The sequence below is a fragment of the Erinaceus europaeus genome, chromosome 1, assembly GCF_950295315.1.
Source record: "Erinaceus europaeus chromosome 1, mEriEur2.1, whole genome shotgun sequence".
In the NCBI taxonomy this organism is placed as follows: domain Eukaryota; kingdom Metazoa; phylum Chordata; class Mammalia; order Eulipotyphla; family Erinaceidae; genus Erinaceus; species Erinaceus europaeus.
Genome location: NC_080162.1, coordinates 19,754,208 through 19,774,310, shown reverse-complemented (window position 1 = coordinate 19,774,310; position 20,103 = coordinate 19,754,208). Strand labels below are relative to the sequence as shown.

The following is a 20,103-nucleotide window of genomic DNA, read 5'->3' as shown; positions in this document are numbered from 1 at the left end:
CTTTGGTCAAAGATGATGTCAGAGGTGTTCTGTCCCTGACATTCTTTTTCTTCGATAGCACGGTAAAGTTTTGTTCTGAACACCTAATGGCATGAATTACGTACTTACTGCCTAACTTTTCTGCTTAGTTCTACTATCAGCAAAGAGAGCACTGATATTTATACATTTTTTTTTTTTTTTAACCAGAGCACTGCTCAGCTCTGGCTTATGTTGGTAGGGGGGATTGAACCTGGGACTTCAGAGCCTCAGGCATGAGAGTATCTTTACATAACCATTATGCTCTCTATTCCCACACATGGTAATGTGTACACTTAACTGCGTACACCACTGCCCAGCGTCCTATGTTTTCTTTTTAATATTATTAAAAATTTTATTTATTATTGGACAGAAGCAGAGAGAAATTGAGAAGGGAGTGGGTAAGAGAGGGAAAAGAGACAGAGAGACACCTGCAGCCTTGCTTCACAACTTGTGAAGCTTTTCCCCTACAGGTGGGGACCAGGGGCTTGAACCTGAACCCTTGCACACTGTAATGTGTGTGCTTAGCCAAGTGTGTGACCACCCAGCCTCCTATGTTTTTTGTTTTTCTTTTTTGTTTATCAGGCCACTGCTCAGCTCTGGCTTATGAGGGTGCAGTGGATTGAACCTGGGACTATGGAGCCTCCGGCACAAGAGTCTCTGCATAACCATTATTAACCCTGCCCACCTTATGTTCCTTTTAATAAAGGATTTATTTACAGAGAGGGGAGGGTATGGGGTTTTATATGTGAGAAGGAAAGCAAAAGGTCAGAACTCTGGTACAGATGGTTTGGGGGCCAGAGCCAGGAACCGTAGGCATGCAAGCTCAGCACTCTATGAACTGAGTCGCATGTCAGTATTTTTTTTTTTTAAGTGATTTAATACTGATTGACAAGATTCTGGGATAAGAGGAGTACAATTCCATATAACTCCCACCACTAGAGTTCTGTATCCCCTCCCTTCCATTGGAAATTTCCATTTTTAAAAATTACTTATTGATAAAAGGAAACATTGACAAAACCATAGGATAAGAGGGGTCCAACTCCACACGATTCCCATCACCAGATTTCTGTATCCCATCCCCTTCTCTGATAGCTTTTCTATTTTTTATCCCTCCGGGAGTATGGACCAAGAGTCATTATGGGGTGCAGAAGGTGGAAGGTCTGGCTTCTGTAGTGGCTTCCCCACTGAACATGGGCATTGGTGGGTCGATCCATACTCCCAGCCTGCCTCTCTCTTTCCCTAGTAGAGTGGGGCTCTGGGGAATGGGAGCTCCAGGACACATTGGTGGGGTTGTCTGTCCAGGGAAGTCAGTCCATGCTAGCATCTGGAACCTGGTGGCTGGAAAGAGAGTTAACATACAAAGCCAAACAAGTTGTTGACCAATCATGAACCTAAAGGCCAGAATAGTGCAGATGAAGAGTTGGGGGTCCTCCATTTTGTAGATAGCTAGTAGGCATATTTGAGTTATATTCCAAAGGGCCTGTGGCTATACTAGATTTTTATTTCCCCTGAGCTTGAAATTTGATATGCAGGTGGATCCAAGTTATTGTCTGGGGAGATGATGTCATGGCTAGAAAAGGACCAGAAAGCTGCATCAGGGAAGAGAGTAGCTCCCTAATATGGGAAAGGGGTATAAATATTATTGACTGTAAACCCCATCGATTTGATTTGGTCTGGGGCCCATATTCAGCTTAGGAGCCTATGTGACCTCTGTATCCCTGTATATCTGAGCTCACATTCTGTGGTCATGAGTAGGAAAATTCCAAGGTGCCCCAATATTGACCCATCTTCCTCAGGTGTAGCATAGAGTATGTTGTCCATCCTCCCTTCAGAGAATGGAACATTCTCTACCATTGTTGATCGAAGTTGAAGGCAAGGTCCTATGGGGGCCCACAAAGGTGTCTACTTTGTTGTTCCTGATAGAGATGACCAGTAACAATGGAGAGAGGGATTTATTCGAAGTCTAGGCCCATCATGTCTGTTTAGGAATCTCAGGACTCCCCGAATAGAGCCCCAACTGATGGGGTGGCCTGATAGTGACTAAAGAGTCATCATTAAAGTATGCCAGTCTCTTGCCCTTATTCAGCTTTTGCAGTCCTTGCTTTGCTAAGGTTAGCTTTGGAGTGAGTGAGAGAACTGTAATAGGAAGTAGTTGAGGAGGGTATCTAAGTCTAATGAGATATTATTTTATTAGGAACTTTATACTGACTCGCTGAAGACTATTGTGCATTTTTGCTTTCAGGTATGTATTTTGCCCTAATTTATGGATACATGTGAACATATGCTCTATCTCATGGGACCTGGTCTATATCTAGGCCTTGGGACCTCGTTAGGAAGTGAAACACCTGGAATGGAATTAGAGAATACTCTGAAAGGAAAGTTCTCACCCGAGTAATGAGGGTGAAGGGTTGAGATTCCATGTCTGACGTCTCTGGACACAGTCTGAAAAGTGAAGCATGCTGAGGTGGTACTCCTTGCGTTGATCAGGTTGGGATCAGTGCATGCAATATCATTTGGTATGAATTGAGAGAAGCATCCCTCAGTCCTAGAACCTAGAGTTTCCAGGACTGGGGGAAATAAAGGCTCTATAGAGGAAGCGGGAGGATCCTGCTGTCTTAGGGTTAAGAAGACAATAGATAGTTATTGCTATAATCACATTATTTGGCAATTGAGTTAACTTTGAAAAATCTCTTTGTTAGGATTTGCTGTATCATATACAACATCACCATATTTATGTCCTTTGACATTATTTGTATATAGCTGTACCACTGGTTGCTTCTGTTCTCCCTGGTCTAGGCTTTTAAGACAATCAACATATCAAAAACTCAGCCTATGTATTAAAAAGACTCAGTCTGTGTTTTAAAAAGTTTGAGGCATACAATCATTTTTTCCCTCTCATATTAATTAAATAGTGATTTATATGACTACAAGTTAATAGGAGTGTACATAAACACCATTCCCACCACCAAAAGACTGTGTCCCACCCCCCCAGCCCCCCCACCCTGCCGCCCTGGGAAGCTGAACATCCACCCTCACTCTCACCCCAGGGTTTTTACTTTGATTCAGTCAAATCCTGCTTTTAGTTTCCCTTTCTGTTCATCTTTCTCAGCTTCTGATTATGAGTGAAATCATCCCATACTCATCTTTATTTTTCTGACTTAGCTCACTTAACATAATTCCTTCTAGCTCCATCCAAGATGGGTCAGAGAAGGTGGGTTCACTGTTCTTAATAGCTGTATAGTATTCCATTGTGTATATATACCACAGCTTTCTCAGCCATTCATCTATTGTTGGGCACCTGGGTTGCTTCCAGGTTTTAGCTATTATGAATTGTGCTGCTATGAACATAGATGTACACACATCTTTTATTTATTGGATAGAGACAGATAGGAATTGAGAGGGAAGGGAGTAAGGCGGTAGCGCAGTGAGTTAAGTGCACGTGGGGCGAAGCACTGGCATAAGGATCCGGGTTTGAGCCCTGGCTCCCCACCTACAGGGGCGTCGCTTCATAGGCGGTGAAGCAGGTCTGCAAGTGTCTATCTTTCTTTCCCCCTCTGTCTTCCCCTCCTCTCTCCATTTCTCTCTGTCCTAACAACAACGATATCATCAACAACAATAATAACTACAACAAAAAAAAACAAGGGCAACAAAAGGGAAAATAAATAATAAAAAAAATTTAAAAAAGAAAAAAAGAAATTGAGAGGGATAGGAGAGGGAGATAGACAGAGACACTGCAGAATTGCTTTACTACTCACGAAGCTTTCACCCTGCAGGTCCTTGCACGTTGTAAGGTGTGCTCAACCAGGTGCTCTACAGCCTCCCGGATCACTTTGTTTTAAAGTCTCTAAAAGGACACATTGAGGTTTGGCTTCTCGTCTTAATTCAGGCTTTTCACTACTTAATGCCTTTGAGCATAGTGTCTAGTGTCTAGATCTCAATCTCTTCTCCTATACAATAAGTGGAATTTTCTAGGGTAGGTTTGAAAAAGCATGTACAAGGATCTTTGTTAAAAGGCTTTCTAGGGGGAGTTGGGTGGTAGCGCAGCAGGTTAAGTGCAGGTGGCGCAAAGCGCAAGGATCGGCTTAAGGGTCCCGGTTTGAGGCCCGGCTCCCCACCTGCAGGGTAGTCGCTTCACAGGCGGTGAAGCAGGTCTGCAGGTGTCTTTCTCTCCCCCTCTCTGTCTTCCCCTCCTCTCTCCATTTCTCTCTGTCCTATCCAACAATGATGACATCATCAACAACAATAATTACAACAATAAAACTAGGGCAACAAAAGGGAATAAATATTTTTTAAAAATTAAAAAAGGCTTTCTAGGAGTAGTCTGTTCAAAAAGGTCTAGACAGGCTGGGAGTATGACTCGACCTGCCAACACCCCTGTTCAGTGGGGAAGCAATTACAGAAGCCAGACCTTCCTTCCACCTTCTGTATCCCATATGATCCTGAGTCCATACTCCCAGAGGGATAATGAATAGGAAAGCTGGGAGTCGGGTGGTAGCACAGCGGGTTAAGCACAAATGGCACGAAGCACAAGGACAGGCGGAAGGATCACAGTTCAAGCTCCGGCTCCCCACCTGTAGGGCAGTCGCTTCACAAGCGGTGTAGCAGGTCTGTAGGTGTCTTTCTTCTCCCCTCTTTGTCTTCCCTTCCTCTTTCCACTTCTCTCTGTCCTATCCAACAAGACATCAATAACAACAATAATAACTACAACAATAAAACAACAAGGGCAACAAAAGGGAATAATAAAAAAAATAGGAAAGATCAGGGGAGGGGGTGGGATATGGAGTTCTGGTGGTAGGAACTGTGTAGAGTTGTACCTCTCATCCTATGGTTTTGTCATTGTTTCCCTCTTAGAAATAAATTTTTTTCCCCCTCCAGGGTTATTGCTGGGCTCGGTGCCTACACCATGAATCCACCACTCCTGGAGGCCATTTCCCCCCCTTTTTGTTGCCCTTGTTGTTTTAGCCTCGTTGTGATTATTATTATTGCCATTGTTGATGTTGTTCGTTGTTGGATAGGACAGAGAGAAATGGAGAGAGGAGGGGATGACAGAGAGGGGGAGAGAAAGACAGACACCTGCAGACCTGCTTCACCGCCTGTGAAGCGACTCCCCTGCAGGTGGGGAGCCGGAGGCTAGAACCGGGATCCTTATGCAGGTCCCTGTGCTTTGCACCACGTGCGCTTAACCCACTGCGCCACCACCCGACCCCCAGAAATAAATTTTTTTTAAATAAAAAAAGGTCTCGAAAATATTGGATTCAATATATATCTTTATGCTAGTACTTCTCAGAAACAATGCCAATTTTACATCACAATTCTCCACGTAGGAGATAGCAGATGTTTTTCTTTTTTTAAAAAAATATTTATTTATTCCCTTTTGTTGCTCTTGTTGTTTTATTGTTGTAGTTTTTGTTGTTGATGTCATCGTTGTTGGATAGGACAGAGAGAAATGGAGAGAGGAGGAGAGAAAGATAGACACCTGCAGACCTGCTTCACCCACTGTGAAGCAACCCCCCTGCAGGTGGGGAGTGGGATTCTAGAACCAGGATCCTTATACCATTCCTTGCGCTTTGCACCAAGTGCACTTAACCCACTGCGCTACCAGCCCGACTCCCCAGCAGATGTTTTTCTAACTTGCTTGACAATTACACTCTTCTCCCCAAAGCATTTTTGTAGTCAAAATATTGTCCCTGAGAATGTATCTGGAGAATACATCTGGAGAATGAATTGCTAAATACCTTTTAATTACCCTTTATTAGAGGAATTCTCTGTATATTTGTTTCAATTTCATGTCCTATATATCTGCTAGTTTGTTTTAAGTTTCCATTGTAAAATACTGTTGTACTCTGAGTACACTGGAATCTTCTTTTTCTTTCTAAGTTATGTTTTGAATGTGATTCATGCATAAGCTTAAATTTTATCAGTCCTGAATATAAGGTCTGTAAAAGCATACATACTGGCACTTTGGACATAAAGTCCAGAGTAAGTTCAGAGTCTGTTTTGTAGAGAAATATTCCAAAGAGTAGCAAAGAGGGGTTTCCTTGGGTCGGAGGGGACAAAATAAATGAGTATGAGGGAAAAATAGCATTAATATGAGAGTTTTCCACAAAAACTAAATATACATATATGTTTAATATTTTCTCTTTCTTGTCCTAAGACTGGTGTTCCTGACCTATACTGTCAAAATTCAGAGCTACAGAACTGAGTGACCTCATGCAAAAGTCTGTATTAAACATCTGCCATGCTAGGGGTCATTAATGTTAAATTACATCCTATTGTCTTCTTGCTTCTCAAGTTCATTTCATTGTCATTGCTTCTGCTGGGGATTAATCAACTATTTATGGGGTAACAGGGCTTGGAGTCAGGACAAACAATAAGATTTCAGAGCAAGGAAATGGGGGAAGCAAGTCAACGTTAAAGACTCCTGATCTGTGAGAGATTGTTGGTAATGGAATCATCACAAAATATCTCACAAAAATGTGAGAATAATGTGAACATGATGAACTTCTCTACAGGAGAAAGAACACACTTGTGTTTCCTGAGGAATCCAGAAATACTTCTGGTCTGAATCTACTTCTGTTGGTTTCTTTGCCACTTTACTCTTCCTTAAGAGCCAGAAAGAAGCAGAGATGAGAGTGAATTAAGTGAGTGGTTTCTCTATTTAAATAAGTTCACCATTCAAATGGTGGAAATCATGCTACACTAGTAGTTCTGAGGACAGAAACACAACTAAAAAAAATCCAAGTGGTATGAAATAGTTAAAGTTTTATGATGTGGGTGAAATTTTTCCATCAGGAGTTAATTTTAAAACTTTATAAATTACTTAAATGTTTCTGTTTTAAATACACACACACACACACACACACACACACACACACACGCGCGCGCGCGCGCGCTCGCATCACCATTAGTATTATTGTCACCTTAATGTTTGTCTTAAAAACATTTATGAACCATTTTCAGGGAAAATGGAGTATAAAGTCTGAGTTAATTTACTTAAATATCTGGACTCATACAATCTAATAATATAGTTAAAGCAATCTATTCCCCTTTTGATATACCATTAATATCTTTTGATGCATTACAACACCTTATTTCCAGGAAACATTATTTCCACAGTACTGTTAAGACCTGCTCATCTGTCCCAAGTTACACTGTGACTAAAATTAAAAATCTCACTCCATTGGATGACCAACATCCAAAATTAACACATTTTGGCAAACCCCAAATCTTCTTATACTAAACCTGTACTTAGTCTTACTCTCCCAAACGAGGTTCACACAAATGATCTTTAATACATCAAAACAACAACAACTAACTTCGATGAGGTTTTTGATTTTGTAAACTGCCCAATGATATGGGAAAAGATGGAGCGAGCTCTCCCACCCTCACCCTGTTATTCTTTTGGGGACAGCCCGGGACTCCAGATGGCGTGTTCATGTTGGACGGAGCTCCGGAGGAACTTGGGCAGCTGAAGAAGGCTGTGTGTCAGGGTTTTGCTGTGCGCCGCCGCCCTGCCCCCCGCAGTTCCCAGGGTGGGAAGGTGCTGAGACGGGAGCAGAGGGACGCCCGCCCACCTGCCGCCACCTGTTCCCCCTTCAGCCCTTCGCGATAAATTCTCCTCCCTCCAAGACCCGACAGGCACTCTCCCACAGCTCCTGCGGAAAAGGTCATCTTTTCCTAGCCGAGCTCCGGGAAAGATCTCATCTTCCTGAAAAGAAACCTAAGACTTCCTAGCGGATTGGAAAAGTCACCCTTGAAACGGACACACCAAATTCTACTCCACCAAGGCTCCCTTTTCTTTCTCTCTCTCTCTCTGCTTTTTTTCCCCTTAAAAGTATTATTTCTTTATTAGGGGATTCATGTTTTACAGTCGATAGTAATCTCTCTCTCTTTTCAGCGTGGGCACGTTGGGAAAATGACCTTCTCATCGACATGTTTCCCCTAAATTTAGGCAGGGGAAGAAACGTCAGTCTGCTCATCGTGCGGGGCACAGGTAGAGTCCTGCACCCCCTCCGGAAACTCTGACTCCACGCAAGTTGCTTTTTTTTTTTTTTTTTTTTTGGATGACACATTTGTTTCGAAGAGTCACGCCGGCAAGCGGCTCCACAGACGCGACCACTCGCACGGCCTGAGCGGAGCGGAGCGGCGCGGCGCGGCGCCCCCGGCCCCGGGATGAAGTCCTGCAAGCCCGGCCACTCGGCGGCGGGAGCGCGCGTCCCGCTCCCTTGCGGCGGCGGCGCCGACTGCGCAGGCGCCTGCGCCGGGTCGGGGCGCCTGGAGAGCGCGGCGCGCAGGCGCCTGGCGGCCAACGCGCGCGAGCGCCGCCGCATGCAGGGGCTGAACACGGCCTTCGACCGCCTGCGCAGGGTGGTGCCGCAGTGGGGCCAGGACAGGAAGCTGTCCAAGTACGAGACCTTGCAGATGGCGCTGAGCTACATCATGGCTCTCACGCGCATCCTGGCGGAGGCCGAGCGCTTAGGGTCGGAGCGGGATTGGGTCGATCTCCACTGTGAACATTTCAACCGAGATCATTACCTCCCGTTCGCGGGTGCAAAGCTGCCCGGCGACAGCGAGCACTGTGGCCAGAGGCTCTTCGGCTTCCAGCCCGAGCCCTTCCACATGGCCACTTGAGGCTCCAGAGCCCCCGGGAATAAGCTGCCCCGGGCCCCAGGCCTGCACGCGCGGCCTCCCCAGCAGGGACTGTGGCCGCACCGAGCAAGCTTTCAGGTCGCTTTTAGTCGCCTCCCCAGTAACACAGACGCGATCATTTTGTTGACTTTGTTTGTCTCTTCGTCAGTACTTTGTAGATTTCACGAATGCGTCTTGTGAGTGGTTTTAATTTCTGTAAAAATAATGGTCGTTTGAGGGAACGACAATCTTAAGGAAAAGTAGGGTTAGGCTATATATTCTGCAGTTTGGGTCCTCAGACAAATAATCCCTTTGTAAGCGTGTTCCTGTTCTGTTGAAATTACATGACCTATTACTTGTGTGTATCGAAGATGATTCCCTGACTGTCGTGTAAATGCATTTATATTGAGTGCATTGTATTTGCATGCATGGAATGGTTAGACACCCTTTTTCTTGTACAGTACATGGGCGTGAGTGGTCTGTATTTTTCAGAGATGTGTATGCATTATTAAAGCATAGATTTTGTAAGATATAAACAAAAACGTGGGTATTTTTTTTAAATAAGTTATTTCTTTTTTATGCCAAGTGCCTTGCTAACTTCCTAATGGCACTTCCAGGCCTGTTTGGAAATGATGTTGTTGAGTGCTTCCCAGAATGAAGACGTGGAATATTTAAATCTCATCCCACCAACTGACAAATATACTGCTTTGTAATTCTTAAAGAAGAAGAAAAAAAAAGACAGGCTGTCTAGGTCGTTTTATGTCGACTTAGAAATATATTTTTAAGAGGTTAGGCTAATCAAACTAGTATTTATTTTAATGTTAACACAACGAATCAGCTAGTCCTATGTTTCCCCGTAGACTTCAACATGTTGTAGATAATAAAGTCTAGAAGGCAACGCAGCGCTAGAAATGACGAGACCAGACTCTTCTGCCCACACTCTTTGATACAGTGTATATTTGAGCTGATGTCAAGATCCAGGAGATCTGCCTTGCTCTCTACTGGGTTACCACTATCTTCTGAATTTACTTTTTAAAAAACTTTATTAATCACACCAGCAAGTTTGTGGAGCTAGCAAATGAATAAAAAAGCACTATATTAAAAATGTGTTAATTAGAGGTGTCAAAAGTGTACTCTTAGGTTTTTGTTTGTTTTTTAGGTTGGCTTCCTGGCCTGCTCTCTGGCTACAAATACCTTGTAAAGAAAATTCTACTATGTATTTTAACTACAGAGGTTTGCATAGAATAAATACTCAATATCTCATTTGTACTTAATTAACTTAGCAGTGCCTTTTGTTTTTTTTTTTTTAGACTTATTTATTTACTTCTTTATTATCTACTTATGTGCAAGACAAAGGGAGAACCAGAGCATCACTCTGGCACATGTGTTGCAAGGGATCAAACCTGAGACCTTCAGATGTAGAGTTCAATGTTTCATACGCTTATACCACCTTCTGGGCTGCAGCATAACTTTCTTAGCGAGGACAAACAATTTCATGAAAGCAACGAGATTTTAAAAAAAAGGACTTATTTATTTATAGAGGTAGGGTAGAGAAGAAGCTGAACTTAGAAAGCCATGCTGTGTTAGGTGAGATAAGGCAAAAAGAGAAAGACAAATTATCAAATCATCTCGCTTGTAAGTGGAACCTAATAATTAGGGGCAGGGAGGGAGAAAACAAAGCAAAACGTGAACTGGGCATGGTGTACTGAGTCAAAGCAAGGAACTCTGGGCAAGTGGGGGGAGGCAGGGCTGGAAGAGAACTGTGCGAGCCGGGTACATTATGAAATTCTATGCATGTGACAATGGCTGCATTGGAAAGCATAAACCCCCTCAATAAAAAAAGGAACTCACGCTTGAGAGTTCAAGGGTTCATACACTGCACCATATCCCACTCTGCTAAAACAATGAGATTCTGATTTTATGCCATTTTTTTCCCTAGGCCTACTCTCTAAGGGGCGGGGCGGGGCGGGGCGGGGCGGGGCGGGGCGGGGGGAAACCTTTGTCTGTTAAATGTTATGCTACAAAAAACATTCCTGGGGGTCAGTTGGTAGCGCAGCGGGTTAAGCGCACATGGCGCAAAGACCAGCGTAATGATCCGGGTTTGAGCCCCCAGCTCCGCATCTGCGGGGGTGGGGTTTTGCTCCACAGGCGGTGAAGCAGGCCTGCAGGTGTGTATCTTTCTCTCCCCCTTTTTGTCTTCCCCTTCTCTCGATTTCTCTCTCTCTTATCAAACAACGACGACATCAATAATAACAATAACCACAACAACGATAAAAGAACAAGGGCAACAAACGGGAAAAAGTAACCTCCAGGAGCAGTGGATTCATGGTGCAGGTACCGAACCCTAGAAATAACCCTGGAGGAAAAAAAAAACCCAAAACCAAACACATTCCCTATATGATTCTAGTGGGTTGTCAGGACTGATAAATACTCAGACCATCTTTCCTACATTACTAACCTCATCACCAAAAGTGGGTTATACTGACTTTCCATTCGTTGTATTAATATGTCTTAAGAATTATTAGATTATTTAAAAAAATATCCAGTATAGTCACTACCTTTGTGAGGTGACTTTTATACTAATGAAGAACTCAAGCTTCTGCTAGATATAGCCAGATGGTGTATTTTAAGGTAGGGTTAATATTATAATATGGACCTTCCACAGTAAAGACCCAGTTCATCGGAATTTTGACATGTAGTAGAAGCAAAGTGTTATTTTGTACTCAATTTGACTAGACTCTACTCTTTGCTCAGGTATCACTAAAGATATCTACTCATGGGAGTTGGGCGGTAGCGCAGCGGGTTAAGCGCAGGTGGCGCAAAGCGCCTAAAGATCCCGGCTCCTAACCTGTAGGTGGGTCGCTTCACAGGCAGTGAAGCAGGTCTGCAGGTGTCTGTCTTTCTCTACCCCTTTCTGTCTTCCCCATCTCTCTCCATTTCTCTCTGTCCTAACAGAGACGACATCAATAACAACAACAATAATAACTACAACAATGAAAAAACAAGGACAACACAAGGGAAAATGAATAAATATAAAAAAAGATATCTATTCATTATGGGTAAAAGAAAATTCAGAGTGTAAAGCCATTAAATACACAAGTAACCCTCTCACATGTAGACCCATTCTCTCTAGTCATTAATTTACTGAGGGGCACAAGCATTAAAAAGTGTTTTGTTGGGAGTCAGGCGGTAGCGCAGCGGGTCAAGCGCACGTGGCGCAAAGCACAAGGACCAGCAAAGGGAATAAACAAATATTAAAAAAAGTGTTTTGGGCAAGTATAAACCTATGGGACTACATCAAATTAAAAAGCTTCTTCACAGCAAAAGAAACCATTACCCAAACCAAGAGACCCCTCACAGAATGGGAGAAGATCTTTACATGCCATACAACAGACAAGAGTTTAATAACCAACATATATAAAGAACTTGCGAGACTCAACAACAAGACAACAAATAACCCCATCCAAAAATGGGGGGAGGACTTGGACAGAATATTCACCACAGAAGAGATCCAAAAGGCCAAGAAACACATGAAAAAATGCTCCAAGTCTCTGATTGTCAGAGAAATGCAAATCAAGAGAACAATGAGATATCACTTCACTCCTGTGAGAATGTCATACATCAGAAAAGGTAACAGCAGCAAATGCTGGAGAGGGTGTGGGGTCAAAGGAACCCTCCTGCACTGCTGGTGGGAATGTCAATTGGTCCAACCTCTGTGGAGAACAGTCTGGAGAACTCTCAGAAGGCTAGAAATGGACCTACCCTATGACCCTGCAATTCCTCTCCTGGGGATATATCCTAAGGAACCCAATATATCCATCCAAAAAGATCTGTGTACACATATGTTCTTGGCAGCACAATTTGTAATAGCCAAAACCTGGAAGCAATCCAGGTGTCCAACAACAGATGAGTGGCTGAGCAAGTTGTGGTCTATATACACAATGGAATACTACTCAGCTGTAAAAAATGGTGACTTCACTGTTTTCAGCCGATCTTGGATGGACCTTGAAAAATTCATGTTGAGTGAAATAAGTCAGAAACAGAAGGATGAATATGGGATGATCTCACTCTCAGGCAGAAGTTGAAAAACAAGATCAGAAAAGAAAACACGGGCGGGGGAGACAGCATAATGGTTATGCAAGCAGACTCTCATGCCTGAGGCTCCTAAGTCCCAGGTTCAATCCCCCGCACCACCATAAGCCAGAGCTGAGTAGTGCTCTGGTGTTTCTCTCTGTGTCTCTGTCTGCATTTCTCTCAAAAATAAAATAAATAAAATTAAAAAAAATATCTAAAAAAGGCCTAAAAAAAAAAAAAAAGAAAAGAAAACACAAGTAGAACCTGAAATGGAATTGGCATATCACACCAAAGTAAAAGACTCTGGGGTGGGTGTGGGTGGGTGGGTAGTATACAGGTCCAAGAAGGATTCAGAGGACCTAGTGGGGGTTGTATTGTTATATGGGAATCTGGGGAATGTTAGGCATGTACAAACTATTGTACTTACTATTGAATGTAAAACATTAATTCCCCAATAAAAAAATAGTACTAAAAAAGTGTTTTTTTTTAATTATCACAGGACTTTTGGACTGCAATAGCGATAATGTATTCAACAAATGCCTGAGCAGGAAGAAAACCATTAGAGAACAAGAACTTACTCATCTCACTAAGTCACCAAGTGAGACCAACATACAAAAAGAGACGCAGTAACTAATTGAGAATAAATAATACTTTATTTAACAAATAAACAGTCCACTGCATTCTCTAAATTGCTATTTAAAACATCCAGGCTGAATTGAATATTGATTCTTAATTCTTATTTCTTTTCTTCTAATAGTAACTTTCCAAACATGTTTAAGAAAGTATGACTAGAACACAGCAATGAGTGTCATGGAGATGGTGTGATCTGCTACCGTACAGTGACATACACTTTCTCTACAAGGATGCAGTTATGCTCACAAACATTTCAGTTAAGGCAGTGACTAGTTTTCAGTCCCACAGATTATCTAACGTGCAGAATGCAAAGGAATAAAAAGAAGTCATGTTCTTTTGACTCATTGTTTTCTAGTAATTGAGACAAAATAAACAGTTCACATGATTTAAGGATTTCAAAATGGCTACTGTAATGTATTTTATTTTTTATTAGTATTTCAATTTCCAAAAATGTATGAGAAAATAAGTTGGCTCAAGGCCCCTAAATTGGAAGCATACCATGTTTGTGAACCTTGTGGGGTTTCAAGTGGGATGCATTTATACACGAAGAGAAAGGAAAAGAACAAGAGGCTCTGTAGGTGATTCTGCTGACTGACTGAGAAGCATTATAGTCCGTAACTCCTCACATGTGTGAGTTCATTTTTTGAGGGCTCATATCTGCCTCCTATACTAAGCATGACTCATTTCAATGTAAGTCCATTGAAAGTCTAGCATGGAGCTTTTCCTCATTAGGGTCTAGAGCTGTACAGTAAAGTTGCTTGAATTGCTTCAGAAGAGAGAAATGGGAACTTCTTTTCTCTTTCTCTGTGATCTGTGGAGTCATTTTCCCCACTAGCTTCAAGTGTAGGTAGTCAGAAATCACTTAAGACATGCTGCCAGTGCTGAAATAAATCTTGGAATTTGCCTTCAGAAAGTAGATAGGATATTTCTTGAGTTAATTTTATTGTTCTTCAGATTAAAAAAAAAAACCCTACTATTTTGGAAGAAGAAATTTTGGCACTGAAATTATGCTACCCTCTTAAGGGCAACAAAGCAGTCAGATAACAGAGAAATGTGAAACCTTTAAACAAATTAGCTACCTAATTTGGAGAAAAACATTTTCTTTGAATAAAAAAATCTGTTGCCTTTTTATTTAACTTATTAAAAATAGACTCCAGCCAAGGAGACAGCATAATGACTACATAAAAGATTGTCATGCCTGAGGCTCCAAGGTCACGGTCTCAATGCCTGGCACTGCCACACACCAGAGCTGAGCAGTGCTCTGGTAAAAATAAAAAATATATATGAACTCTTCATATTTATTTATTTTTATATTTATTTTCCCTTTTGTTGCTCTTGTTGTTTTATTGTTGTAGTTACTATTGTTGTTATTGATGTCATCATTGTTAGATAGGACAGAGACAAATGGAGAGAGGAGGGGAAGACAGGGGGAGAGAAAGACAGACACCTGCAGACCTGCTTCACCGCCTGTGAAGCGACTTCCCTGTAGGTGGGGAGCCCGGGGCTTGAACCGGGGGCTCAAACCGGGATCCTTATGCCGGTCCTTGCGCTTTGTGCTACGTGCACTTAACCCACTGTGCTACCGCCTGACTCCCTGTATTTATTTGTTTATCTTACCTTTGTTCTCAGACTCTTTTTTAAAAAATTTTACAGACATACAGAATTTATATAGAACAGTTGCAGAAAAATGAAGAATGCTATGAAAGTTATCTGAATTATTAAAATCTTCCTTAGAATTTATCTAAGAATTCCTAGAAATAAGGAGCTCTTCTTATGAAATTAAGTACTTTATAGCTTTTTATCTCATCAGAGACATAATTAAAGTAAAAGGATAGAAAAGTCAAGAAACTTAATACTTAAGGCTGGAAAAAGTAAGTGGAAATTAGTCAGAAAACAGGAACTCTCTGAAATAACAGTCCGAAAAAAAAAGTTCATTTTTAAGTCCAGTGTCAGAATTTGATCTAAAAAATAAAGTTAATTTATCAATATTGTGTTAAAAACATACTTACAAATGATTGACCTCATGTCAATCATTTCAGGGCTTTAACTTAAAATACTCAGCAAAGCTATTTACACTACATACACATTTTGTAGTCTCTTGGTAGTCATCAGTAGAGTCAAGATTAGTACATAGGTCACTAGGTTCTTGCACCACCAATTGTGGGGAAATTATAAGAATCTTTCTCTAGTTTGTTGATAAGTCACTGAATCTGTATAGAAACACCAGATTTTTTTTTCTTTAATTTTGGAACATTGAGCAATTTGCTTGCCTTGCTGTATGAAAATAACTCATGTTTTTGGTGGTTAAACACTTTTTTTCTTAATTTTTTTCTATTTGTGATTAATAGGTGGTTATAAGATTCTAAGACTACGTATAGTGTATAGTTTCACACCACACCGACCAACAAAGTTCTGTATCCCAGCCCTCCTCCCTTACAAAGAACCACCATAGTTCTCACAAGTCTTAGAAAGTTTGCTTGCTTCTGATTTTTGTTTGTTTGTTTGTTTTAATATTTAATTTATTTATTCATTCCCTTTTTGTTGCCCTTGTTGTTTTATTGTTGTAGTTATTGATGTCATTGTTGTTGGATAGGACAGAGAGAAATGGAGAGAGGAGGGGAAGACAGAGGGGGAGAGAAAGACACCTGCAGACCTGCTTGACTGCTTGTGAAGTGACTCCCCTGCAGGTGGGGAGCCGGGGGCTGGTGTTTGTTTTTAATTCAAGTCCATGTGTATCAAATCTCTTGAGTCCACATATGAATGAAGCCATACCTTTTCATCTATTTCACTAAGCATAGTCACCTTCAGTGCCATCCATTTTGTCCTAGAGGACACAGTATCATCTTTTTTGATTGCAGAGTAGTATTCCATGGAATAGATATCCCATAACTTCTTTAGCCAGTCATCTACTGATGGGCATTTAGGCTACTCACACTCTTTGGCTATTGTGAAAAATGCAGCTATGAACATAGGGGTGCATATGTCCCTTCAAATTATGAACACTTCTTAGAACAAAACTACACTTGTATCTCCAATACTTTCTAATACAGATTGGTGAAGTGCTGCCTCAGACCCCATCTTTTCCATCTTTAAGTCTCACTTTTAAATTTATTTATTTTGCCTCTAGGGTTATCACTGGGGCTCAGTGCCTACACTAGGAATCTACTTCTCCTGGAGGCCATTTTCCCCATATTGTTGCCCTTGTTGTGGTTGTTATTGTTGTTATAGCTGTTGTTGTTGCTGGATGGGACAGAGAAAAATCCAGAGGGGAGGGGAAGACAGAGAGGAGGAGAGACAGACAGACACCTGCAGACCTGCTTCACCGCCTGCTAAGTGACCCCCTGCAGGTGGGGAGCCGGGGGATCAAACCCGATTCTTCCTCCAGTCCTTGCGCTTTGCACCACATGCGCTTAACTCGCTATGTTCACAGCCCCCTGCTTTTTCTTTTTCTTTTTTTAAACAGTGGGAGCAAAGAACAGTATGAGAAGTTCACTGAATTTGTTGGATATTTTGAGAAACTTAAAACCTAGTTATATTTCTGTTGCTCTGGAGATATTTAGCCAAGTTACAACTCACATAGTTATAGAATTTGAGTAAAAATAATTAAGATACATTTAAATACAATATAGATTTTTTATTTGATAGGACAGACAGGAATTGAGAGGAGAGGGAGAGGGGAGATAGAGAAGGGGGGGGAGAGAGAAATAGAGAGAGAGAGAGAGAGAGAGAGAGAGAGAGATGTCGGCACTGCTTCACTGCTTGTGAAACTTCCCCCCTGTGGGTGGGTACAGAGGCTTGAGTCTGGGTCCTTCCTTATGTACACGGTATGTGTGCATTCAACAAGGTGCACCACCACCTGGCCCCTCAAGTATATGTTTACACTTTAATTATCATAAAACATAATATTTAAATGAATTAACTAGAACTATTTTTGGTGACTTTTTAAAAAAAATATTATCTTTATCAGATAGAGACAGCCAGAAATTGAGGAGATATATATCTCAATTGAGGAGATCTCTCTCTCTCTCCCTCTCTCTCCATATGGAGAGAGAGGGAGAGAGAGAGAGAGACCTGCAGCCCTGCTTCTCCAGACTAGCAAAGCTTTCCCCCTACAGGTGGGGATTGGGTGCTCAAACCCAGGTCTTTCCACATTGTAATATATGCACTCAACCAGGTGTGCCACCACCCGGCCCTGAACTGTTTTTTGTATTTAAAGAAAAGGTACATTTACTGCAGTCAAATATTTATTGTCAAAGAATTTAATTTCTATTATTAGAGAAACATTTTCTGTTCAGTCAGTCAGGCGTGGACAATATTTTAGGAAGGTAGTGTTTGAATGGATTTATAGGGCAGCCATGTTCTGTGTGCTTACTAGTAGCATTTATGGTATAATCCTCAGAGGATTGAAAAGTGTATTCTTTTTCTATTTCTTGCAATTTCAAGGCTATTGGTTTTAGGAGTTAGAGGTGACCATTATTTACGTATTAGCAAAAGACAGCCTGTTTAGTACCAAATATGCTAACATAATTAGGCAGAAATAAGAGGCAAACATTTTTTAAACCAATATGCATTTTTTTTTCTTTTTGCACAGCACAGACTTTTGAAAACATGGTATTAGCAACTTTTTTTAGCATACCGATGACCACTGCATTGTCAAACGTTAGGCGATGCTTGGCATTCTTCAAACAATGCTTCAGTAATTAACTTTTTAAAAGACTGATTCACTTAAAAACAAGAAAAGGCAATTAGTGGTTAAAAAAAAAAGGATTCAAGAAACTCTATTGCAATCTGAGTAACTCTTAGTTCATCTTAGTGTAAGGCACATGGATTTTCAACTTAACCATTAACAGAAATACTTTGAGTCCAGTTTACTCAAGGACACTGGAAGGGACCTTGAAGAAAGGTCATAAGTAAATTTGCCTTGAGTAGATAAGCAACTTACAAAAAGCTCATCTGCAAATAAACTCAAGCCAGGACCTCAGTTTGGAAGGTCCTTTGGGAGTGTGTGGGTAGGAGGAAAGATGGACTTAGTGAGAACTTTCCCTCACAGTCTAATTACTATCAGTTATTTTTAATTTTCCAGCAATTCTATTGACTAGATGTTGATAGGAGTAGGATACCAAGTGTTTTCTAAAGTTTAAAACACCTTTGTGAAGTTAAAAGGCTGTCAAGTGGCCTGGTGTAGCAGGTCACTTGGAAAGTGTGCTGCTTTGCCATGCATGCGTAAGACCCGAGTGTGAGCCCAGCCCCTACCACGCTGAAGGAAGCTGTGGTCTCTTTCACTCTCTCTCTCTCTTTGAGAAAAGGAAAAGAAAAAAAAAAAAAAAGAGATGGGGGTAGACAGCATAATGGTTTTGCAAAAAGACGTATGCTTGAGACTCAAAGTCCCACGTCCACACCACTATAAACCAGAGCTGAGCAGGGCTCTAGCAAAAAGAAAAGAAAAGAAAAGAAAAGAAAAGAAAAGAAAAGAAGAGAAAAGAAAAAGACGTAAGCATTCAGAATGTGTTCAATTAGTTTTCTTCTGAACATAAAGCCAAGATGCGTGGAGCTGGGATGCGGTCATTGTGTATCCCCACCCTCCTAGCTCCCACAGATAACGACTAAAATTTTCACAAGTCTTACAGTTTTCTTGCTTTATTTATTTATTTATTTATTTATTTATTTTTAGGCTCAAGTTCTCTAGATTACACTAGGAGTGAAACCACCCAGTAGTTGTCTTTCATCTTCTTACTTACTCCACTTAGCATAATCATAGAATTAGGTCATTTTGAAGCATGAAGTATGCTGACAGACCCTGAGAAAGGATGAGATAAGATGGGTTGAAGCAGAAGAATTATCAGTCATAGGTTGCAGGGCATTTGGGGAGAAGGGTGGAGTACAGAATGGGGAATGTCTGTAGAATGGACTAGTCAACTCCTTAGCTATGATATATCATGAACACACCAAAGAAGGAGGAAGGAGTTTTTCTTTTCTTATTGGCTGTGTCCTTGGGACCATAATCCAATTCAGTGTAATAGATACTATAACTCACAAATTGAAAGGGCTTTTCTGGACTCTTAGAGGAATCTAGCACTGAGTATATATAAGTAAAATATATAACCTAGATTTTAAATCACTGATTTACTGGGGATGGGGAGATAGCTTAATAGTTATGCAAAAGACTTTTATGCCTCAGGCTCTGAGGTCCCAGGTTCACTTCTCAATACCACCAAAGTCAGCTGAGTAGAGCTATGGTTAAAAAAGAAGAAAATATATATCCAATTTATAAGTGAAATTATGGAAGGAAATCTATCATTTGAGGATGATCCAAATTAATAATCTATTGCAAAAATTGGCTTGGGGAGGGCAAGTGATGGCGCACCTGGTTGAGCGCACATGTTATAATGTGCAAGGACCCAGGCTCAAGCCCCCAGTCCCCACTTGCAGGGGAAAGCTTTGCGAGTGGTAAAGCATTGCTGCAGGTCTCTCTCTCTCTCTCTCTCTCTCATCCCCTTCCCTCTCAGTTTCTGGCTGCCTCTACCTAATAAAGATAAAAAAAAAATAGCTGGGACTGATTTGACATGCAAAGTGTCATTAATCATTCTAGTTCTATGCACTATCAGTTTCTTGACCACTTAATTTCTCATTGGAGTCTTACAAAAGTTAAATGACTCATAGAAAGCGAAAGGTGCACTGAAACAATGCCTCTACTTGGCGATTCTCATTAAAATTTTTGGTGAGTCCCGTTACGATTCAAAAAGATAATTT

General features: G+C 41.4%; 1 protein-coding gene across 1 annotated transcript; it reads left to right on the top strand.

Annotated features, from left to right (window-relative positions):
* The first annotated feature begins 7,922 nt into the window (after positions 1 to 7,922).
* On the top strand, positions 7,923 to 9,920 carry ATOH7 (atonal bHLH transcription factor 7). Its single transcript, XM_060194785.1, has 2 exons — positions 7,923 to 8,843; positions 9,806 to 9,920. Exon 1 carries the CDS (start codon positions 8,191 to 8,193, stop codon positions 8,647 to 8,649), a length of 459 nt encoding a protein of 152 aa, XP_060050768.1. The 5' UTR covers positions 7,923 to 8,190; the 3' UTR covers positions 8,650 to 8,843; positions 9,806 to 9,920.
* The last annotated feature ends 10,183 nt before the right edge of the window (positions 9,921 to 20,103 follow it).

Excerpts from the sequence above, each read along its gene's own strand:
- ATOH7 (XM_060194785.1), top strand. The coding sequence starts at position 8,191 with ATGAAGTCCTGCAAGCCCGGCCACTCGGCGGCGGGAGCGCGCGTCCCG.